The following is a 20,224-nucleotide window of genomic DNA, read 5'->3' as shown; positions in this document are numbered from 1 at the left end:
ACTACACAAATGTAGTTTGCTATTAATGGGTTTATCGCTGAACTTAAAATTTTTTCAAAACGTAAGTGGAATTAGAATTAACTTAATAAACTGACATTATCCAGATTAAATTTAGTTTCAGAATGAAATTAGGGTATGAATTGATTTGACCGAGTAACATAGTGGTTGTTGCTGTAATCGGATCTGATTCACATTTTATCATAGGCATTACATTAGTCCACATTCCAAAAGTGCCTAAACAACAGAAGAAATAATGTAAAAGAATGTACAGAAATGTCAGGAAAGGCAATTCAGAAGAATTACAAAGAGAAAGAAAAATATTTTATTAACAGAAATACAGAAAGGAATTTGGCAAACACATAAATAACAAAGGAAACATCAGAATGCAATTCATCATGAGGGTGGGGGTGGTGGGCTCACATAACGAAATTACAGTCAATGACAGAAATACCAAATAGCTCATTTGCTTTTATCAAGGGACTCTTTTGGGGGCTTCTGCTGTTGCTTGCATGATGGGGTGGGCAGGGGTTGGTGCTTCTGCTGGTGTGGGTGAGGGTCAATGCATTTGCTGATGCTTGTTTGAAGAGATGCTTGTTCTGGGGCTTCGTTGATCTATCATTCATTCTATGGGGTTCTTATTTTGTGGATGTCACTGAAGAGGGTGAATTTCATGTTGTAAACTGTATACATTCTCTGAAATTACAAGAACCTTTGAACCTTGAACCTTTTATACTTTATGCATTCTAGCACATTTGGGATGACATAGTTCAAAAAGAGAAAATCATTGCTAAGACAACCGCTCAAGATGATTTGTATCTGCTCAGATTTGAAAACTTGCATAATAAAATCTTATGACAAATAGGCAACCATTTGGCTTATTGTGACTTTGGTGGTTATTTCAAACTTCCTAGCCCAACCCCACCAGCCAGGGGCAGGGTGGAAGTCTCACAGTTCTTCAACTACTTCATCAAGTCCTCTTTTAATTGTGTGGACTGTTTCGGCATTCAGCACACTCCAGGAAATGAGAAATAGGGACAACATAACCATACAACAATTACAGCATGGAAACAGGCCATCTCGGCCCGTCTGTGCCGAAATAGCTGAGAAGCTCAGTCTTGTAGCATCTGACCGTGAGGACTTCAAAATAGAATTCCTATGAAAAGTTTTCATGAACAAAAAACTATTTACTGAAAAAGAACGATTTTCTGTCCTGTGCAATGAATACATGTGGTACAGATGTATCCAAAAATTGGTAGAGATATCCAGCTGTGAAAAATGCATGCCTGAATCCCAATACCATGATTTTTCATTACACACACACACACATATGGCCAAGCCAAACATGCAAAAGCAGTCCTTAGAGCACATATGGCCCACTGTGTATTTAGTTGAGGGAATCCCAGGCTGTGGAATCCAGCACTGGAGACCTACATTCTGAGGTCTCTTTTTAAGTCACTATAGACTTCCATTAGGTCCTCAACAACCCAAACTTCAATATTCCCTTCTTAACTGATTATGAGCCTGAGGCGTAACACTCTCTTGATGGTAAGGCTGACTCTCAGTCCTCTAAATCCTTGATGCACCAATCTGAATGCTAGTCTAATCACCCAACAGCTGAGTATGGCTACCTACCCAACCCGCCCCTTATAGTCTCAAATCTACTGGACCCACTGCCTTCCACATCATCTTCTCTTGCTGATTCAACCTTCCCTACATTTGTAGGCTTTCCTCACATGGAATCCATTTGTTTTCTTCCTATGTTCCAAAAGAGAAACTTCAGCCGGAACAAGGCCCGGTCTACAGCTTTGGGCCTTCAGAATCTTGAAACAGCTGTCCTTCAGGTGAATCATTTATTGTTCTGCTGGGTACGACCAAGTTCATGCATTTTTATGGTCACCAGAAATTTCTAGGTTGTAGCCATGGGCCAGTTTGGCCATAGCTTCTCCTCTGGGGAATACTATTTAGTAACCTTATTGCCCACTTGAGTGACAACAAAATTTCTGCTTAGCCTAACTAGAGAGTTACAGGGCATCCATCTGGGGACTAAGACCCAAGAGATAGCTTTCATCTTGGGAAGGATTATAAAGATTAAACAGAAGAAAAACTTTAAAAGTTCTTTTCCAGGATGTATGTTCACTTCATATAATTCTAAGGGTAGAAAGACCCTAATGGGAGTTACCTACAGGCCCCCAAACAGCAGTCTGGATGTAGGGTGTAAGTTGAATGAAGAGTTAAAATTGGCATGTTGCAAAGGTAATGAATTAGTTGTCATGGGGGATTTCAACATGCAGGTAGACTGGGAGAATCAGAATGGTACTGGACCCCAAGAAAGGGAGTTTGTGGAGTGCCTCCAAGATGGATTCTTAGAACAGCTTGTACTGGAGCCTACCAGGGAAAAGGCAATTCTAGATTTAGTGTTGTGCAATGAACCAGATTTGATTGGAATCTCAAGGTAAAGGGGCCATTAGGAGGTAGTGACCATAATATGATATGCTTTAACCTACAATTTGAGAAGGAGAAGTGAAAACCGGATGTGTCAGTATTACAGTTGAACAAAGGGAACTATGGAGCTATGAGGGAGGAGCTGGCCAAAGTTCAATGGAACAATACCCTAGCAGGGAAGACAGTGGAACAAAAATGGCAGGTATTTCTGGGAATAATACAGAAGGTGCAGGATCAGTTTATTCCAAAGAGGAAGAAAGAACCTAAGGGGAGTAAGGGGCGGCCGTGGCTGACAAGGAAAGTAAAGGGCAGTATAAAAATAAAAGAGAAGAAATATGACATAGCAAAGATGAACGGGAAACCGGAGGACTGAGAAGCTTTTAAAGAGCAACAGAAGATAACAAAAAAGGCAATACACCAAGAAAAAATGAGGTACGAAGTTAAACTAGCCAAGAATATAAAGGAGGATAGTAAAAGTTTCTTTAGGTATGTGAATAGCAAAAAAAGAAGTTAAGACCAAAGTTGGGCCATCGAAGACAGAAATGGGTGAATTTATTATGGGGAACAAGGCAGATGAGTTGAACAGGTACTTTGGATCTGTCTTCACGAGGGAAGCCACAAACAATCTCCCAGATGTAATAGTGGCCAAAGGAACTAGGTTAAAGGATGAACTTAAGGAAATTTATATTAGGCAAGAAACGGTGTTGGATAGACTGTTGAGTCTGCAGGCTGAAAAGTCCCCGGGACCTGATGGTCTGCATCCCAGGGTACTTACAGAGGTGGCTCTAGAAATCGTGGATGCATTGGTAATCATTTTCCAATGTTCTATAGATTCAGGAACAGGTCCTGCTGATTGGAGGGTGGCTAATGTTGTCCCACTTTTCAAGAAAGGAGGGAGAGAGAAAACAGGGAATTATAGACCGGTTAGCCTGACATCAGTGATGTTGGAGTCAATTATAAAAGAGGAAATTACGACACATTTGGATAGCAGTAGAAGGATCAGTCCGAGTCAGCGTGGATTTACGAAGGGAAAATCATGTTTGACTAATCTAGAGGTTTTTTTGAGTATGTAACTATGAAAATGTACAAGGGAGAGCTAGTGGATGTAGTGTTCCTGGACTTCCAGAAAGCTGTTGATAAAGTCCCACATAGGAGATTAGTGGGCAAAATTAGGGCACATGGTATTGGGGGCAGAGTACTGACATGGATTGAAAATTGGCTGGCTGACAGGAAACAAAGAGTAGCGATTAACGGGTTCCTTTCGGAATGGCAGGCTGTGACCAGTGGGGTACCGCAAGATTCGGTGCTGGGACCGCAGCTGTTTACAATATACATTAATGATTTAGATGAAGGGATTAAAAGTAACATTAGCAAATTTGCTGATGACACAAAGCTGGGTGGCAGTGTGAAATGTCAGGAGGACCTTATGAGAATGTGGGGTGTCTTGGACAGGCTAGGTGAGTAGGCAAATGTATGGCAGATGCAGTTTAATGTGGATAAATGTGAAGTTATCCACTTTGGTGGCAAGAACAGGAAGGCAGATTACTATCTAAACAGAGTCAAGTTAGGAAAAGAGGAAGTACAACGAGATCTAGGTGTTCTTGTACATCAGTCAATGAAAGCAAGCATGCAGGTACAGCAGGCAGTGAAGAAAGCTAATGGCATGCTGGCTTTTATAACAAGAGGAATTGAGTATCGGAGTAAAAAGGTCCTTCTGCAGCTGTACAGGGCCCTGGTGAGACCCCACCTGGAGTATTGTGTGCAGTTTTGGTCTCCAAATTTGAGGAAGGACATTCCTGCTATTGAGGGAGTGCAGCGTAGGTTCACAAGGTTAATTCCTGGAATGGCGGGACTGTCATATGTTGAAAGATTGGAGCGACTGGGCTTGTATACACTAGAATTTAGGAGGATGAGAGGGGATCTGATTGAAACATATAAGATAATTAAGGGATTGGACACACTGGAGGCAGGAAGCATGTTCCCGTTGATGGGTGAGTCCAGAACTAGAGGCCACAGTTTAAGAATAAGGTGTAGGCCATTTAGAACAGAGATGCGGAAAAACTTTTTCACCCAGAGAATGGTGGATATGTGGAATGCTCTGCCCCAGAAGGCAGTGGAGGCCAAGTCTCTGGATGCATTCAAGAGAGAGTTAGATAGATCTCTTATAGATAGTGGGGTCAAGGGATATGGGGAGAGGGCAGGAACGGGGTACTGATTGTGTATGATCAGCCATGATCACAGTGAATGGTGGTGCTGGCTAGAAGGGCCGAATTATGTACTCCTGCACCTACTGTCTATTGTCTATTGAACCACCTTATACAAATGTGGAAAATATTAAGCTTTTAATGTTATTCTTATATGAATTAATGTTTGCTCATGATATATAGTTTCCTCATCAAGAAAAAATTGACTTACGTGAAGATTTAGTTGAAAATTTAGAATAAATCCTTTCCTTGACATTGCAACAGATGTAGACTATTTACTTAAGCCATAAGGAAACCATATTTATCTTTAAATTTTAATATTTTCTTACAAAATAGGAGGCCGTTTAACCTATCATGTCCATGCTGGTACGTAGAGAAATATGATCAGTCCCTTCCCCCACTACGGAATCTGAGTCTCACTTGCTTATTAGTGATACCCTAATTCTCCCACCAGCCATCTAATTTATGGCAGTTAATTAACCAACCAACTGGCGCATCTTTGAGATGTAAAAGGGAAGTGGTTGCCAGGGAACCAGCACTCGAATTCAGGATCATGACAGCTGTGAAGCTCATGGAACTCGCTAGAAGCAATAATGGACAATGAAAGAAGAATGCTTTCTAATGTTTCCCCAATTACTTCAAGTCTGAAATCGTCTAAATCTAGTCAGGCATTGCAATTGAAAACAATATGCAAGGAAGGACCAACAGAAAAAAACATTCCGGATTCTGAAGTTCTTAAATATTGTTTTATTTTACTTAAATTGACCAACTGTTCTTTGAAAAGAAAAGGAAGAAGAATAAAGTTTAGTGTCAGATTACTGCGACCAATCTATCAGATACTTTGATCTGGAATCATGTACAGACGTTACCTTATACCAGTCATCTTGGATGTCTTGGGAAAGGCAGGGATTATATTATTGTCTGGTGCTAAATTGACTGAGAAAAGCTGCGGTGCAAAGTCTATGAAAACTGCTGCATGGTTGATCAAATTTTAATTAACATTTAAAGAAAGGGGAATTTAGGTTTGGAATATTGCTTCATAAACTTTGCTGAAATTGTAGGAAATTTGCATGAAACTGACAACAAATGAGACAAACCTAAGAATTCTGCTTTACTTTGATTTAGTTGGACTAGAACTTCCGTTTGATTGCACTATTTTTTTTTAACTTTAATCAGCTAAAGTTGACAAATTGGCTTCAAATTTTGAATATTTTATGCATGCAAGCGGTGAGTGGTAAGCCAGTTTCTGTGCTCATTCTTGCCCACAAAATTGACCAGGCCTCCAGAGTGCTTCTGTGAATTATGATCATTTACAAATCTTTAGGGAGACTTTAAACTAGAAAACAGTCTTACAACATTTTCAAAAATATACTTTAATTAGTTCAATTTTTAACTTGAAATTGATGTGCTGGTGTGCCTCTATGGAAACAAACATAGAAAAACAATACAGAAGCATTTTTTTACATTATGTTTTAAAATTTCTCTGGTATATGGCAGATTTTGACAATATTGCAATACTTATGATTTTGAGGAAACTATGAGGAATGGAAACACACCAAAAATGGGAGGCATCATCTGTGCCAGAATCAGTAACCGAACCCAAAGTTAGAAGCCTATGTTTCTCAACAATTTTTGCTGAAACTTCTATTAGAAAGTTGAAGATGATAATTACCTGAAGCTTAAATTGCTCTGAAAATTGATTAGTGAAATAAACGACAAATGACAAATCCTTGAGAAATTATATTTTAAAAATTACATTTAAACAGCAGCCGATGGCAAATGTTTAGTTCTCTTGCCATTGGCAGAGATTACTGATATGAAAACACTAATTTGTTTGCTTCTGATATACTTCTGGGGCCTGATAAGGAACAGGATTAATAGAATAATAAATAGGGTTGAAATGGCAGTATGAGGTGCACACAATGTTGTTGCTCCTAAACCATATTAATTATGGTGCCCTACGTTGAAATTCATCACTAGATCTACTGCTAATGAACAACACGTTGACAGTTCTGAGATCAAGTGGTATGAAGAAATAGTTCAGCAATGGAGCTTCCGACACTGGGAACATTTGGAAAATCTGCTCCAATGAGCTGGGGATTGGGAGAGTTGATTTGGAAAGTGTTATTGGTGCCCAGCTGCTATAAGCCCAACATTGCATTTGTTTGCCAGCTCCAACTTTACCTTTCTCTGGAGATCTGATCACAAGTCATTTGGTTACATTATGTTCATTGTTGTTTGCATTTACTTAATGGCTCTGCAACAAAGCTCTACCAAAGACAAACCAGTTCAACTTAGTCATGAGTCATAGTGCAGCTCCACAACCATGCTGATCCACTACACCACTCAACCATCAGGCTCCTGAGCAGTGGGGATATGCAATGGGACTCGCCCCATCATTTAAATGCTCCCACACTTTCAAGGACTTTTCATCTCATGTTCTTGCTATTTATTGCTTATTTTTTTTCTTTTGTAATTGCACAATTTGTTTTCTTCTACACGTTGATTGTGTGTCCATCCTGTTGGACTCAACCAATTATGTTACTCGGATTTATTGGGTATGCCCGCAAGAAAATGAATCTCAGGGTTGTATATGGTGACATATACTGTACTTAGATAATAATTTACTTTGAACTTTTCATTTCTTTTGTTTTTGTCTATTCAAGGACCATAACAAATTACAATGTTATTGATCAAAGATACACAGGATGCTGGAAGAACGCACCAGGTTAAGCAGCATCTCTGAAGGTAAACAGTTTAAATTTGACTTTTTGGGTTGGGATTTTGCATCAGAAGTGAGAGTGATAAGGATATATATAGAGCAGCGAGCTGGGTTGAAAAAAAGACTCTAGTAACTGGTGGAACCAAATGGGAAGGGGAGGATTCAGGTGACAGGGCGATGGAGCAAAGTTGGGGGAGCAGGGGAAAGGCTTGCTGGTAATAGGTGGAACAAACAGTGAGAAGATGATGAGCAGATACAGCTAGCTGGGGGACGGGTTAAAATATGGGCTGATGGATAATATCTGGAACCAGGTGGGGAGGGGATGACAGGAAAGTGGAACCAGGTGTGGGGAGTTGATGTGCAGATGAACAATGGGAAAAGAAAACAAAGTGAAGACGTGAGTGTGTGAGACAAGAGAACGCTGTCAGTGTGGCTTATCTGAAACAGCCTTTTTGTCTCCGAAGCAGTTTTTTTTGCCTTCAACATTATTGGTCAGTTTGGCAAATTGTGCAATCTAAGCCTTGGCTAACAATAAACATACTTTGTAACCTTTTTGTTGGAATTTGTCAATAAGGAACCATTAAAACAGGCATATGGTAGGCAAAGTTGTAGGGGAATGTATTATTAGATGGTTGGTAAAGCAAGAAGGCTCATGGTTGACATGGAGTATTAACAGTGACAGACCAATTAATTTTGTACTATAAAAATCAATATTGAGAATAATTTCAATGTTGGTTTAAAACCTAAAAACTTACTTCACGTTACTATCAAAATAAAACAGCTTTGATTAGTGTAGCCAAGCACGTGTGATGGGATCTACCACTCCCTTTCTCCCTCTGCGAACATCTGTATGAGTTTTGTCAGGAATAAAGTAAAAGGGAAGAAGTATGAGACTAGGTTAGGATCCCCAGCCAAAGGAATATCACGTATCTTCTAAGGAGTGACCCCAGCCACACGTTTGGAAATCTGTATATTATGATTCTGTCTCTAATACTTCAGAATCAAGCTTACAAATTAAACTCCAATGACAAAATGTGCAAGGAACTTCAGAAATAAACTCTCTAGAGGACCGAGCAGAACAGGAAATTAACAATGAACCGGTGAGGTTATTATAACTCCTGGATCTCTCTTGGCTGAAGCAGGGTGGAGAGCCGAGAAAAGGCCGCTTTCAGGGTAGCGATTGGGATTCCAAAAACAGTAAGTTTAAAGCCAATTGAATTCCAACAAACCAAGTTCAGTGGGAAAAAAGCAGCACATTGGGGAGGAGGTAACTAAGCTGGTCTCCTATGGAAGGCCACTAACTGAAATACTTTAGCAGGCTCGTAGATGTTAAATTTTAACTCAGCAGACATAGCTTCCCACCTAAACCCATTGCATAAGCTTATATCAGCAATGCTTGTAGTTGAGAAGGATGACAGATTCCACCCCACCCCCAAACCACCAAACAAGATCTGCTAACCTCCCAGCAGTTGGGACCCAGTGATCACCAAGCACTCCTCAGCTGCAGCCACCACCTCTTTAATCCTCACCCCTCTTTCTGGTTCCTCTGACCAGATCCTATGCTCTCGACAGCCCCACAAATAATTATCCTTTCCTCCTTCTATTCTCCACTCCTTCTCCACAGCCTGGTGTTGGTGAGTTCCTTGACCGAGAGCTGAGGCTACAAAATGGGGTCTCAAAATTATATCAGGACCTGCTGTTAAATTTTCACCCACTGCACCTTCTGCCTGCTCCGTGCTAGTTTTCTATAAATGTAAGAACAAATGTCTTATTATTTTATAAACTCGCTGACCATTTACCATTTAAGTACTCCCATGCACTGAGCTGTCCATGTTATTTCCGAAGAACTGTGTGAAAATATTTAACTTCAGTTTGAAACATTATTTTCATAAGATGCATAAAAAGGCTTTGTGACAAAGAAATCACACGTTAATAAAGATTTAATGTTGTTATGATTGGTGACAGATTTGACACATGGCCTGGGTAGCCTGACAAAAAAATATTGTATTCACAAATGTAACAAAAACACTTTGAAGTTGTGGCTCAAGCATAAAATGAACTCTGAGAGCTAATTCATCAAAGCTGACAGCTTGCGAGCATTAATCTAGAGGGGTCTGTCTCCAGACCACACTGGGAATTTCACTCAGACAACAGTTTTTCCTAAAGGAAATCATGCAGCCAGGCAAAGTAGCTGTAATCATGTCAAACCTATAAATTGTTGGCTCATCTCCCTTCTCTATTACATTTTAGGCTACAGATCCATCAGTAAAATAAATTGCAAAAGAAACACAGGTGAAAGATACGAATCTTGTGTTTGAATATTATATGGTTCTTTCTGCTGACAACATAGGAGACACTGAACATATAAAAGGGGTTAATGGAAGAATTGCCTTTGGAATATAGTTGCGTGTTGGCAAGTCATAATATCTGAGTCTGCAGGAAAATCACTGATAAAAAGCCAAGATAGATTGGCTGTGTTTAAATTTGGTAAACAGAAACATTTCATCCTTTACAGCTTGATAGATGGAGAAAACCCTCAAAGATGCCAACATTTTGCAGTAATTGTGTTCAAAACTAATGTCCCTTGACCTTGAATTGAAGAAGTTAGAAGAGACCTTTGCACTCAGATGGAATTTCTACTTAAACAGATCACTGCATTTAGTTTGTTCATTTTGAAGTCGTCTAAGGATGCATGTGCTCAGTGTTATTTTCCATAACCAGAGCAAAGTATAAACCTAACCTAATTAAAATGCCATTGCTTACCTTCACTGGATGCAGGACATAAATCTGGCCCATCTACAGAAGAAATACTGTGTGTTAAATACCCCAATATTGATGGCTAGGAAGGAAGGAACTGGGGGAGAGTTTTAGCAGCCAGGAAACTCCAAGGTAAGTATTTCTTAGAGGTGCTGCCAAATTTAACAACAGGACTTAATTTAAAAATTTTGCATGAATTTCATGGCTTCAGTCAACTTGGCTGATGGGCCAGCTGGCTAAAGGTAGGACCAGACAGGATGCACCAGCTCCTCTTGGCCCACATACAGGACTGTCAAGGCACTGATCTGGTGGGTATGGTCCTACTTGTCTCCCCTTATCACTCAGGTTTTCCCATGTCCAGCAAATCCTTCCTGTATGTCTGAAAACTAAAGTAAATGTAGCTTTATTTAAAATGCTTCAGTAATTAATGAGTTCCTCCAAGTAGGAAATAAGAGTAGGAAATAAGTTACCCGACTCTCAATGTGCCTCCATTAAAATTAGAAGTTTAAAAGAGATAAAATTCCAGATGGTGGACTTTTAATCTTCTTCTGTCCATTTAGTGGGTTAAAATTACCTATCACAATGTGGCTGGAGATTGTCTCTATGCTGTTCATACTAGACATGTGAGATTCATTGGCGTGTGTAAATTTGTCAATAAGTTTTCTGTCAAATTCCCATTTTATACATTTTGAATATTCCTCATTATGGATGAAAGCTTTAAAAATTATCTCATTTTGGACTGAATATATACAGTATATTATACATAGATTTTTATCTGGAACTTTGTACATACAATGACTTTCTGACATCTGGTTGCCTAGCTGACTACAAGACTGGTAATTTTGATGGCAGTTCATGAAGAGACATTAGATTGTACATAACGAAGCATGGCAAGAGAAAAAGCTACACTTAAGCGGAGCAACTGTTGTGTGAGTGAGCAGAGTCAGAGTGGAGAGTTGATGCTTTGGTGCATTGAGGCTTCGGCAATGACAGCAACAGGCCGTAAGTATATTTGTTTTTTGTTATTTATTCTTTCTTATTCTACATTTGGAGCAGTGGGTGTGCCAGGCAGGATAGTGAAATACTCCTCTTGGAGGAGGTGTGAAGGCAAGGAGACCTCCAGTGTCCCTGACGACTACACCTGAAGGAAGCGCAATCAGCTGCAGCTTCGAATAGATGGTGTGTTAAGGACTGGATGAACTCCAGATTATGCGGGAGGCTGAGGGGTTGATAGACAGGACATACAGGGAGGTAGTTAGACCTGAGGTGTGGGACACAGGTAATTGGGTGACTGTCAGGAGGGGGGAAGGGGATAGGCAGCCAGTGCGGTACCCCACCCCTATGGCCATTCTCCTCAACAATAGATGTACCACTTTGGATACTGTTGGGGAGGTATAACCTAGCAGGGGAAAGCTACAGTGGTTCGGTCTTTGGCACTGAGTCTGGCTCTGTAGCTTAGTAGGGAAGTGGGGAAAAGAGGTAACCTGTAGTGATAGGGAACTTGTTGGTTAAGGACCAGAGAAAGAGTTTCTGTGGCTGAGAATGAGATGCTTAGAAGGGATGTTGCATCCCGAGCTGCAGGGCTAGGATCATCTCGGATCAAATCTACAGCATTCTTAAGCGGGAGGGCGAGAAAGCAGAGGTCGTGGTCCACGCTGGTAACAATGACAAGGGTAGGAGGGCTGACGAGCTCCTGCAAAGTGAGTTGAGGGAGCTTGCTGCTACAGTTAAAGGACAAGAACTCCAGGGTGGTGATCTCAGGATTGCTACCTGCACCCTGTGTTAGTGAGCCCAGAAACAGGAAGGTCATACAGTTTAACACATGGCTAAGGAGGTGGTGCAAAAAGGAGGGCTTCAGGTTTTTGGATGATTGGGCTCTCTTCCAGGGAAGGTGGGACCTGTACAGAACGGACGGGTTGTACTTGGCCTATAGGGAGATGAATATCTTAGCAGGAAGGTTTGCTAGAGCTGCATGGGTGGGGTTAAACCAGAGTTACTTAGGGATAGGAACCGCAGTCCCAGAGCAGTTAGTGCAGTGTTTGTGTAGAGAGATGTTATTAAGCCTACGTACAAAGTCAGGGAAAGGTTGAGCACGGTGGGACTAATGTTCTGAGCTGTGTATATTTTCAATGCAAGGAGTCTGGTAGGAAAGGCAGATGAGCTTAGGACATGGATCAGCATGTGGAATTATGACATGGTAGCTATTAGGGAGACCTACTTGTAGGAGGGAAAGAACTTGCAGCTGAATGTTCCAGGGTTCAGTTGTTTTAGATGTGATAGTGGGAGGGGGAGAAGTGTCATTACTAGTCAGAGGAAACTTCATGCCAGTGCTCAATTAGGACAGACTGGAGAGCTCGTCTATTAAGGCTATAAGGGCAGAGCTGAGGAATAATAAATGTATGATCATGTTAATGGGATTATATTACAGACCACCCAACGATCTGTGGGACTTAGAGCAGCAAATTTGTACAGCGATTGCAGTTTGTTGCAAGAAACATAAGGTTGTGATAGTAGATGATTCTAACTTTGAACATAATGACTGGGAATCCCATTATGTAAAAGGGTTGGATGGGAAAGCATTTGTCAAATGTGTTTAGGAAAGTTTCCTTAATCGGTACATAAGATCTCAGCTAAAGAGAGTGTCATACTAGAGCTCCTATTAGGGAATGAGACAGGGCAGGTGACAGAAATTTGTGCAGAAAAATATGCATCTAGTGGTTATAATGCCATTAGTTTTAAAGTAAATATAGAAAAGATAGGTCTGCTCCTCAGATTGAGATTCTAACTTGGAGAAGGGCCAACTTTGATGGTGTCAGAAAGGATCCGGCAAGTGTGGATTAGGACAGGCTGCTTTCAGGCAAAGGTGTACTTGGTAAGTGAGAGGCCTTCAAAAGTGTAATTTTTTTGAAGGTACAGAGTAAAAGACAAACATAACAGGTTTTGGGAACCTTGGTGTTTGAGAGATATTGAGGCCCTTGTTAAGAAAAAGGAGGTGCATGGCAGGTCTAGGCAGGTGGGAACAAATGAACTACATGAGTACTATAAGAAAAGCAAGAGAACAATTAAGGGCTAAAAGAAGGCATGAGGTCGCACTAGCAAACAAAGTGAAGGAGAATTCTAAGGGTTTCTATAGATATATATTAAGAGCAAAATAATAGCAAGGGTCAGAATTAGTTCTCTGGAAGATCAGAATGGTAGGCTATGTATGAAGCGGAAAGAGTTGGTGGAGATCTAAAATGGATTTGTTTTTGCATCTGTGTTTACTTGGGAGATGGACACAGAGTCTACAGAGGTAAAGCAAAGCAGCAATGAAGCTATGGACTCTATAAATGCTACAGAGGAGATGTGTTTGCTGTCTTGTGGCAAATTAGTGTGGACAAGATGTTTCCTCAGACCCTGTGGGAGACTGGTGCAGAAATTGCAGGCCTCTAGCACAGGTACTTAAAATATCCTTAGCCATGGGTGAGATGTTGGAGGTTTGGAGGATAGCTAAAGGTGTTCCGTTGTTTAAGAATGGCTCTAAGGATAAGTCAGAAAATTATAGGCCAGTGAGCCTGACATCAGTAGTGGGAAGGTTGTTGGAAGGTGTTTCAAGCAACTGGATATATAATTATCTGGAAGGACGGGGACGGATTAAGGATAGTCAACATGATTTTGTGCGTGGTAAGTTCTGTCTAACCAGTTTTATAGAACTTTTCAAAGAAGTCACCAGGAAAGCTGATGAAGACAAGGCAGCGGATAGTGCCTACATGGACTTTAACAAGGCATCTGACAAGGTTCCATATGGGAGGTTGGTCAAGAATGTTTAGTAGCTTAGCATTCAAGATGAGGTTGTACATCAATGTATTCAGTACAGGAGTTGGGATGCTATGTTGAAGTTGTATAAGATGGTGAGGCCTAATTTGGAATACTGTGTGCAGTTTTGGTCACCTACCTACAAGAAAGGTATAAATAAAATTGAAAGAGTGCAGAGAATATTTACAAAAGCGTTGTGAAAACTTGATGACCTAAGCTAAAGAGAAAGGTTGAACTGGGTTGAAAATTTTGCCTAGAACATAGAAGATTGTGGGAGATTTGATAGAGGCACAGTATATAAAATTATGAGGGGTATAGATAGGGTAATTGCAAGCAAGCTTTTTTCCACTGAAGTTGGGTTGGACTACAACTAGAGGTTAGGGGAACAAAGATGGCAGTTCACTTTGATGCAGAGGTTTCTACAGGGCTACCCTAAGGTGTTATTGTCTTAAAAATATATTTTTTACAATTGCAAAACTCTGCTGGACAATAAGAGCTTAAAATACTCAGGTCTACCCCACCAGTGAGTTGCTCAATGGCGGAGAAACTGAAGGAGCTGGACTTGGAGTGGATGGTGACGCTGCCTTCGACAGAGAGGCAGTGGTGCATGAAGAAGATGTGCAGTCTAACAGAGAGCGATCATTGTGGTTGCTTTTCTTGTGATTGCAAGACCCTTTTGGGCATTGTTAGTGTGGAATGATGCAAGTCCAATTCACTGGCTTATTGGCAAACAGCAGAGGAGCTGTGTGGTCTCAATTGTACTGAGAACTTAGCCTCAAGCTGCAGTGCCACCTGTTTGCAGGTGCCAAAGAGGTTGGCTTTGGAGTCCACCAGGGCACTGGAAGTGGTGTGGCATGGCATCTATACTGGAGTCAGTGTTCACTTGGCAGAACACAAGATGTATTGTGTTCGAATGTCGACTGTTGGAACATTCATCGACTCAGAGACTTGCACTATATATTTTTCATGTGACAATATTTAACCGCTATCTTACATGTGCTCTGTGTGACTGTTGGTATTGTGTTTTGCACCTTGGCCCAAAGGTAAAGCTACTTCATTTGGCTGTATTCATGTAGGGCTGAATGACAACAACTAAACTTGAAATTGAACTTGAAATTCTTCACTCAGAGGGTGGTGAGAGAGTGGAGTGAGCTGCCAGCACATGTGGTGGATGTGGTTAAATTTCAACACAAGAGAAATTTAGATAGGTACATGGATGGGAGGGGTACGGATGACAATGGTTCAGGTACAGGTTGATGGGACTAGGCAAATTTATGATCTGGCATGGTCTAGATGGTCTGAATGGCCTATTCCTATGCTGTAGTGTTCAATGACTCCATGTCACCAAAGGACAATGCCACAGCTTCCAGATAAATTAGTTTTGTCGGAGATTGAAATAGGCTGGACAATCAATCAATCTAACCACATATTAATGTATCATATCAGATTATATAAACAAAGTTTTCACAATTTTATTCTGAAACTCTATGTGGTTCAATGTTACTGCCTTATAATGTAGACTAGGCCTTAAAGATTCATTTTAAAGTCAAGTCAAATGTACTTTGGAAATTAATATGAAAATGCATTCACCTACTTCCTGGGTTACAAAGAAATAATTCTTACTTATTATTAAAAATATAACAATTGTCAATTAATAATTGTTCATATAGAATTATAATTGGCTTGAAATTCCATTGAGGAATTTTTGCATGGGAATCCTGATTCATACTAATTTGTCTAACTTCTTGCATGGATAATCTCATACACCAAAAAGATATTCTTTTGCCTTTAAATGTAACCATCAAAGCAACTACATAAATTCATCATAAAAACTAGAGATTCTGCAGATCCTGGTAGAGGGTCTTTGTCCAAAATGTCCACTGTTTATTCCTTTCTATAGATGCTGTTTGACCAGCTGAGTTCCGCCAGCATTTTATATGTGCGTAAAGTTAGTTATTGCTTGTAAATATCACTTCATATTGGAATCTCATTTTAGACACTCCTGCTTACAAGCTGCATGTCTTAGACATCTTGTCCTTAAAATAAGTCATGTTTTCTAAAACAGGTTTTTGGCATAGAGTCTGCAACAGGCCAGTCCTTTAGACAGCATAAATTGATATTAAAATGTTATGACAAGTTCAAATGTTAGCACTTGGGACAATTTACTACTGAGAGGTAATAGAGACCCATGGGCACATTTTACAGCAGAACGCCTCTTGGGTAAATGTGATATTTCTACTTGTATTTCATGTCAAGTTCTGCACTGCTGGCTAAACTATACAAGTCTTGTCACAAGCAATATATCAGACAGAGGTTAAAGCACTACGTTCTTCTTACTACTTATTTTCCACATAAGCACAGAATTAAGACCAGCACGTGGAACTCCAACAAAATAAAACCAAGGTCAATCTTTATCGATGGAATGTTTACTGGGAAAGCAGAAATTTTCCTCAACTGGAGAAGTTTCATTATGGAATGCAGTGTGGTGAAGAAGTAGTACTGTATGTTACATGCTGACCCTTGTGTGAAGATAGCATTTAATGAACTCTTTTCTGTCCATTGTGCAATGAGACCACACATAGGTTGGAGGAGCAACACCTTATATTCCATCTGGTAGCCTCCAACCTGATGGCATGAACATCGATATCTCAAACTTCAAGTAACTGCCCTCCCCCGCTTCACTTTTCCCTATTCCCATTTCCCTCTATCACCTTATCTCCTTACCTGCCCATCACCTCCCTCTGGTGCTCCACTTCCTTCTCTTTCTTCCATCGCCTTCTGTCGTTTCCCATCAGATTCCCCCTTCTCCAGCCCTTTATCTCTCTCATCAATCAAATTCCCAGCTCTTGACTTCACCATTCCCTCTCTCCCGGTTTCACCTATCACCTTGTATTTCTTCCTCCCTTCCCCCCACCTTCTTGCTCTGACTCCTCATCTTTTATCTCCAGTCCTGGTGAAGGGTCTCGGCCTGAAACGTCGACTGTTTACTCTTTTTCACAGCTGCTGCCTGGCTTGCTGAGTTCTTCCAGCATTTTGTGTGCTTGGATTTCCAGCATTGGCACATTTTCTCGTGTTTGTGGATTAATTAACTCCATTTGGCATTTTTAAGTATGTGATAATACTTTGGAGAAGCATGATCCTTAAATATTAGTCTGTGAGGATAATCTGAAGCTTGTAGTGAGTTATAGTTGGCAGCCAGTTGGCTGAATAATATCCAATCTGTCAGAGCTAACTTTTCCAGTCCGTCAACATACTACAATCAATTTTGTTCGGCCTGCTTTTCCCACTCAATCTATTCACACACAATAGATAATTTATCCTATTATTATCTATCGAGCTTATAATTGATTTAACGGGCATTTAAGCTGTATCATTTCCAGGAATAGAACTAGTTTGTGTAGAATAGAATATTTACAGATTGATAGGCATTCCCCAGTCCTGTATTAATGGAGAACAGGTTACTCTGGACATAATCGTGGTAAACAGTAGACTATATATAACTGAGATGAGGAGAAATTTCTTCACTCAGAGAGTAGTGACTCTTTGGAGCTCTCTACCCTGGATGGTTGTTGATGTTCAGTCACAGTGTTCATTTAAAAGAGAGACTGATGGATTTCTGGAACCAAAGGATATGAGGACGTTGCAAGAAAATGGTGCTGAGTTAGAAAATTAGCCATGTTCTCAGTGAATGATGAGGCAAGCTTAAAGGGTACATTGCCTCCTCCTGCTTCTGATTTTTATGCACTGATTCATTTTTTAAAAACTTTATAACTTTAGCAAAACTCAATAGGCTGAAGATAAGCAGGTTTGAGTCAAGTGCCCACTGAATGGAAAGTCTGTGCAACAAATATTTGGCCAAAACTATTTTTTTCCTGGGGTTAAATTAAAACAACCTCTAATGTGAAACAATATTATAACTTTCCTTGATTCACGGAAATGACTAACATTTCTAATGAAATTGTAAATGTAATTTACAATCCACCATAAATTCCTACACATGGAAGAGTCTAGATTAATTTCCTCACATTATAGGCAATGGCTGTTCATCAAGTATTGGGACTAAACATATAAAAAGCAGCGTTCAGAGCCTGATTTTTGAAATATTGTCCTTGATGAAAATGTAAGAAATATTTAAATGTGTCAGCAAAATTTGAGGAAGATGGCTATTCATCAGGGCAGTGAGGCACATGATCTGCTTTTTCACTGTAGTGGCTAACTGTCATAAATGTTACCGATTTATGTGTGAGTCAGAAGGGTCTCATAGAAGAGTGGCACAGGTGTGTAGTGGTTTACAGTACCAGTGATCCAGGTTCAATTCCCGCCGATGCCTTTAAGGAGTTTGTACTTTCTCCTAGTGACGGTGTGGGTTTCCTTTGAGTGCTCCAGTTTCCTCCCACAGGCTAAAGGTGTTCTGGTTGATAGGATAATTGCTCATTGTAAATTGTGCCATGATTAGACTAGAATTAAACTGAGGGTTGTTAGTCAGTGTGGCTCGAAGGACCGGAAGGGCCTATTCCGTGCTATATCTCAACAAATAAATAATTAAAATGTCTATGAGATCTCTGTGGTACATTCCTTGCTGATTCTGGGCATTCTGATCAAGAATGAAGGCAAAATTTATTTTGCTTGGACCTTATAACAATAGCCATTTAATATTGAATTCATTGGTTGTTGACATATTGCTTCATAAAATAATATCCCATACCAGGCCCACAATGATCCAAAAACTATGAACTGTTAAAGAATTAAAATGAAGTGTGAGTTCCTCAGTTCTTAGTTTGTGCAATGCTAAGTTTAGAATACCATAGGGATGTTACAGCCAAAAACAATTGCATTTTTTTTCCAGTCTCTAACACTACAATATTTTCTTGGACAGCTTCCAAATTTCAACGACACAGCACAGACAAATGCGATGTCTATGTACAACTGTGTAGCTTACCCCGTGGATGGTGTCATGATGCAGCCTCCTTTGTCTGCTGACGCCTTGCAGGTACAGCCACGCTCAGGAGTGTCATGGTTCATGCCAAAATTGTGGCCCAGCTCGTGCGCCATTGTAACTGCAGCGCCAAGAGGATTGTCCGAGTGATCCTATAAAATTGGAGAGCCAAAATCATATTTTGGAGTTTAAACGTAGGAAAGAACATTGCTCCATCTAAGAAGCTGAAATACTCAAATTAATCAAAGAACTATGTTGACTTTATAGTGGCATGCAAAAGTTTGGGCACCCCTGGTCAAAATTTCTGCTGCTGTGAATAGCTAAGCGAGTAAAAGATGACCTGATTTCCAAAAGGCATAAAGTTAAAGATGACACATTTCTTTAATATTTTAAGCAAGATCACTTTTTTTATTTCCATCTTTTACAGTTTTAAAATAACAAAAAAGGAAAAGGGCCCGAAGCAAAAGTTTGGGCACCCTGTATGGTCAGCACTTAGTAACACCTCCTTTGGTAAGTATCACAGCTTGTAAACACAAGACTTCTAGTTCTGTGAGATTCTTGGGCCGTCTTGCATGCACTGCTCTTTTCAAGTCTATCCACAGATTTTCGATGATGTTTAGGTTGGGGGACTGTGAGGGTCATGGCAAAATCTTCAGCTTGCGCCTCTTGAGGTAGGCCATTGTGGATTTTGAGGTGTATTTAGGATTACTGTCCTGTTGTAGAAGCCATCCTCTTTTCTTTTTCAGCTTATTTTACAGACAGTGTGATGTTTGCTTCCAGAATTTGCTGGCAAATAATTGAATACATTCTTCCCTCTACCAGTGAAATGTTCCCCGTGCCACTGGCTGCAACACAAGCCCAAAGCATGATCGATCCACCCCTGTGCTTTACAGTTGGGGAGGCATTCTTTTCCTGAAATTCTGCACCCTTTTTTCTCTAAACGTGCCTTTGCTCATTGCGGACAAAAAATTCTATCTTAACTTCATCAGTCCACAGGACTTGTTTCCAAAATGCATCAGGCTTGTTTAGGTGTTCCTTTGCAAACTTCTGACGCTGAATTTTGTGGTGAGGACGCAGGAAAAGTTTTTTTTCTGATGACTCTTTCATGAAGGTCGTATTTATGCAGGTGTCACTGCATAGTTGAACAGTGCTCCACCACTTCAGAGTCTGCTGAATCTTCCTGAAGGTCTTTTGCAGTGAAACAGGGGTTTTGATTTGCCTTTCTAGCAATCCTACGAGCAGTTCTCTCAGAAAGTTTTCTTGGTCTTCCAGACCTCAACTTGACCTCCACCATTCCTGTTAACTACCATTTCTTAATTACATTATGAACTGAGGAAACGGCTACCTGAAAATGCTTTATATTCTTAT

The 20,224-nt window shown here is 40.3% G+C and overlaps 1 protein-coding gene across 2 annotated transcripts in view; it reads right to left on the bottom strand.

The window, feature by feature from the left end:
- LOC132379600 (disintegrin and metalloproteinase domain-containing protein 12-like) overlaps positions 1-20,224 on the bottom strand; it is a 364,937-nt gene that overhangs the window by 64,385 nt on the left and 280,328 nt on the right. For both annotated transcript variants that reach the window (XM_059947703.1, XM_059947705.1), the window contains one exon: positions 18,860-19,008. In XM_059947703.1, coding sequence (XP_059803686.1) covers positions 18,860-19,008 — 149 coding nt within the window. The remainder of the gene's footprint in view (positions 1-18,859; positions 19,009-20,224) is intronic.

The sequence above is a fragment of the Hypanus sabinus genome, chromosome 22, assembly GCF_030144855.1.
Source record: "Hypanus sabinus isolate sHypSab1 chromosome 22, sHypSab1.hap1, whole genome shotgun sequence".
NCBI classification, from domain to species: domain Eukaryota; kingdom Metazoa; phylum Chordata; class Chondrichthyes; order Myliobatiformes; family Dasyatidae; genus Hypanus; species Hypanus sabinus.
This window is presented reverse-complemented; position numbering and strand designations above follow the sequence as displayed.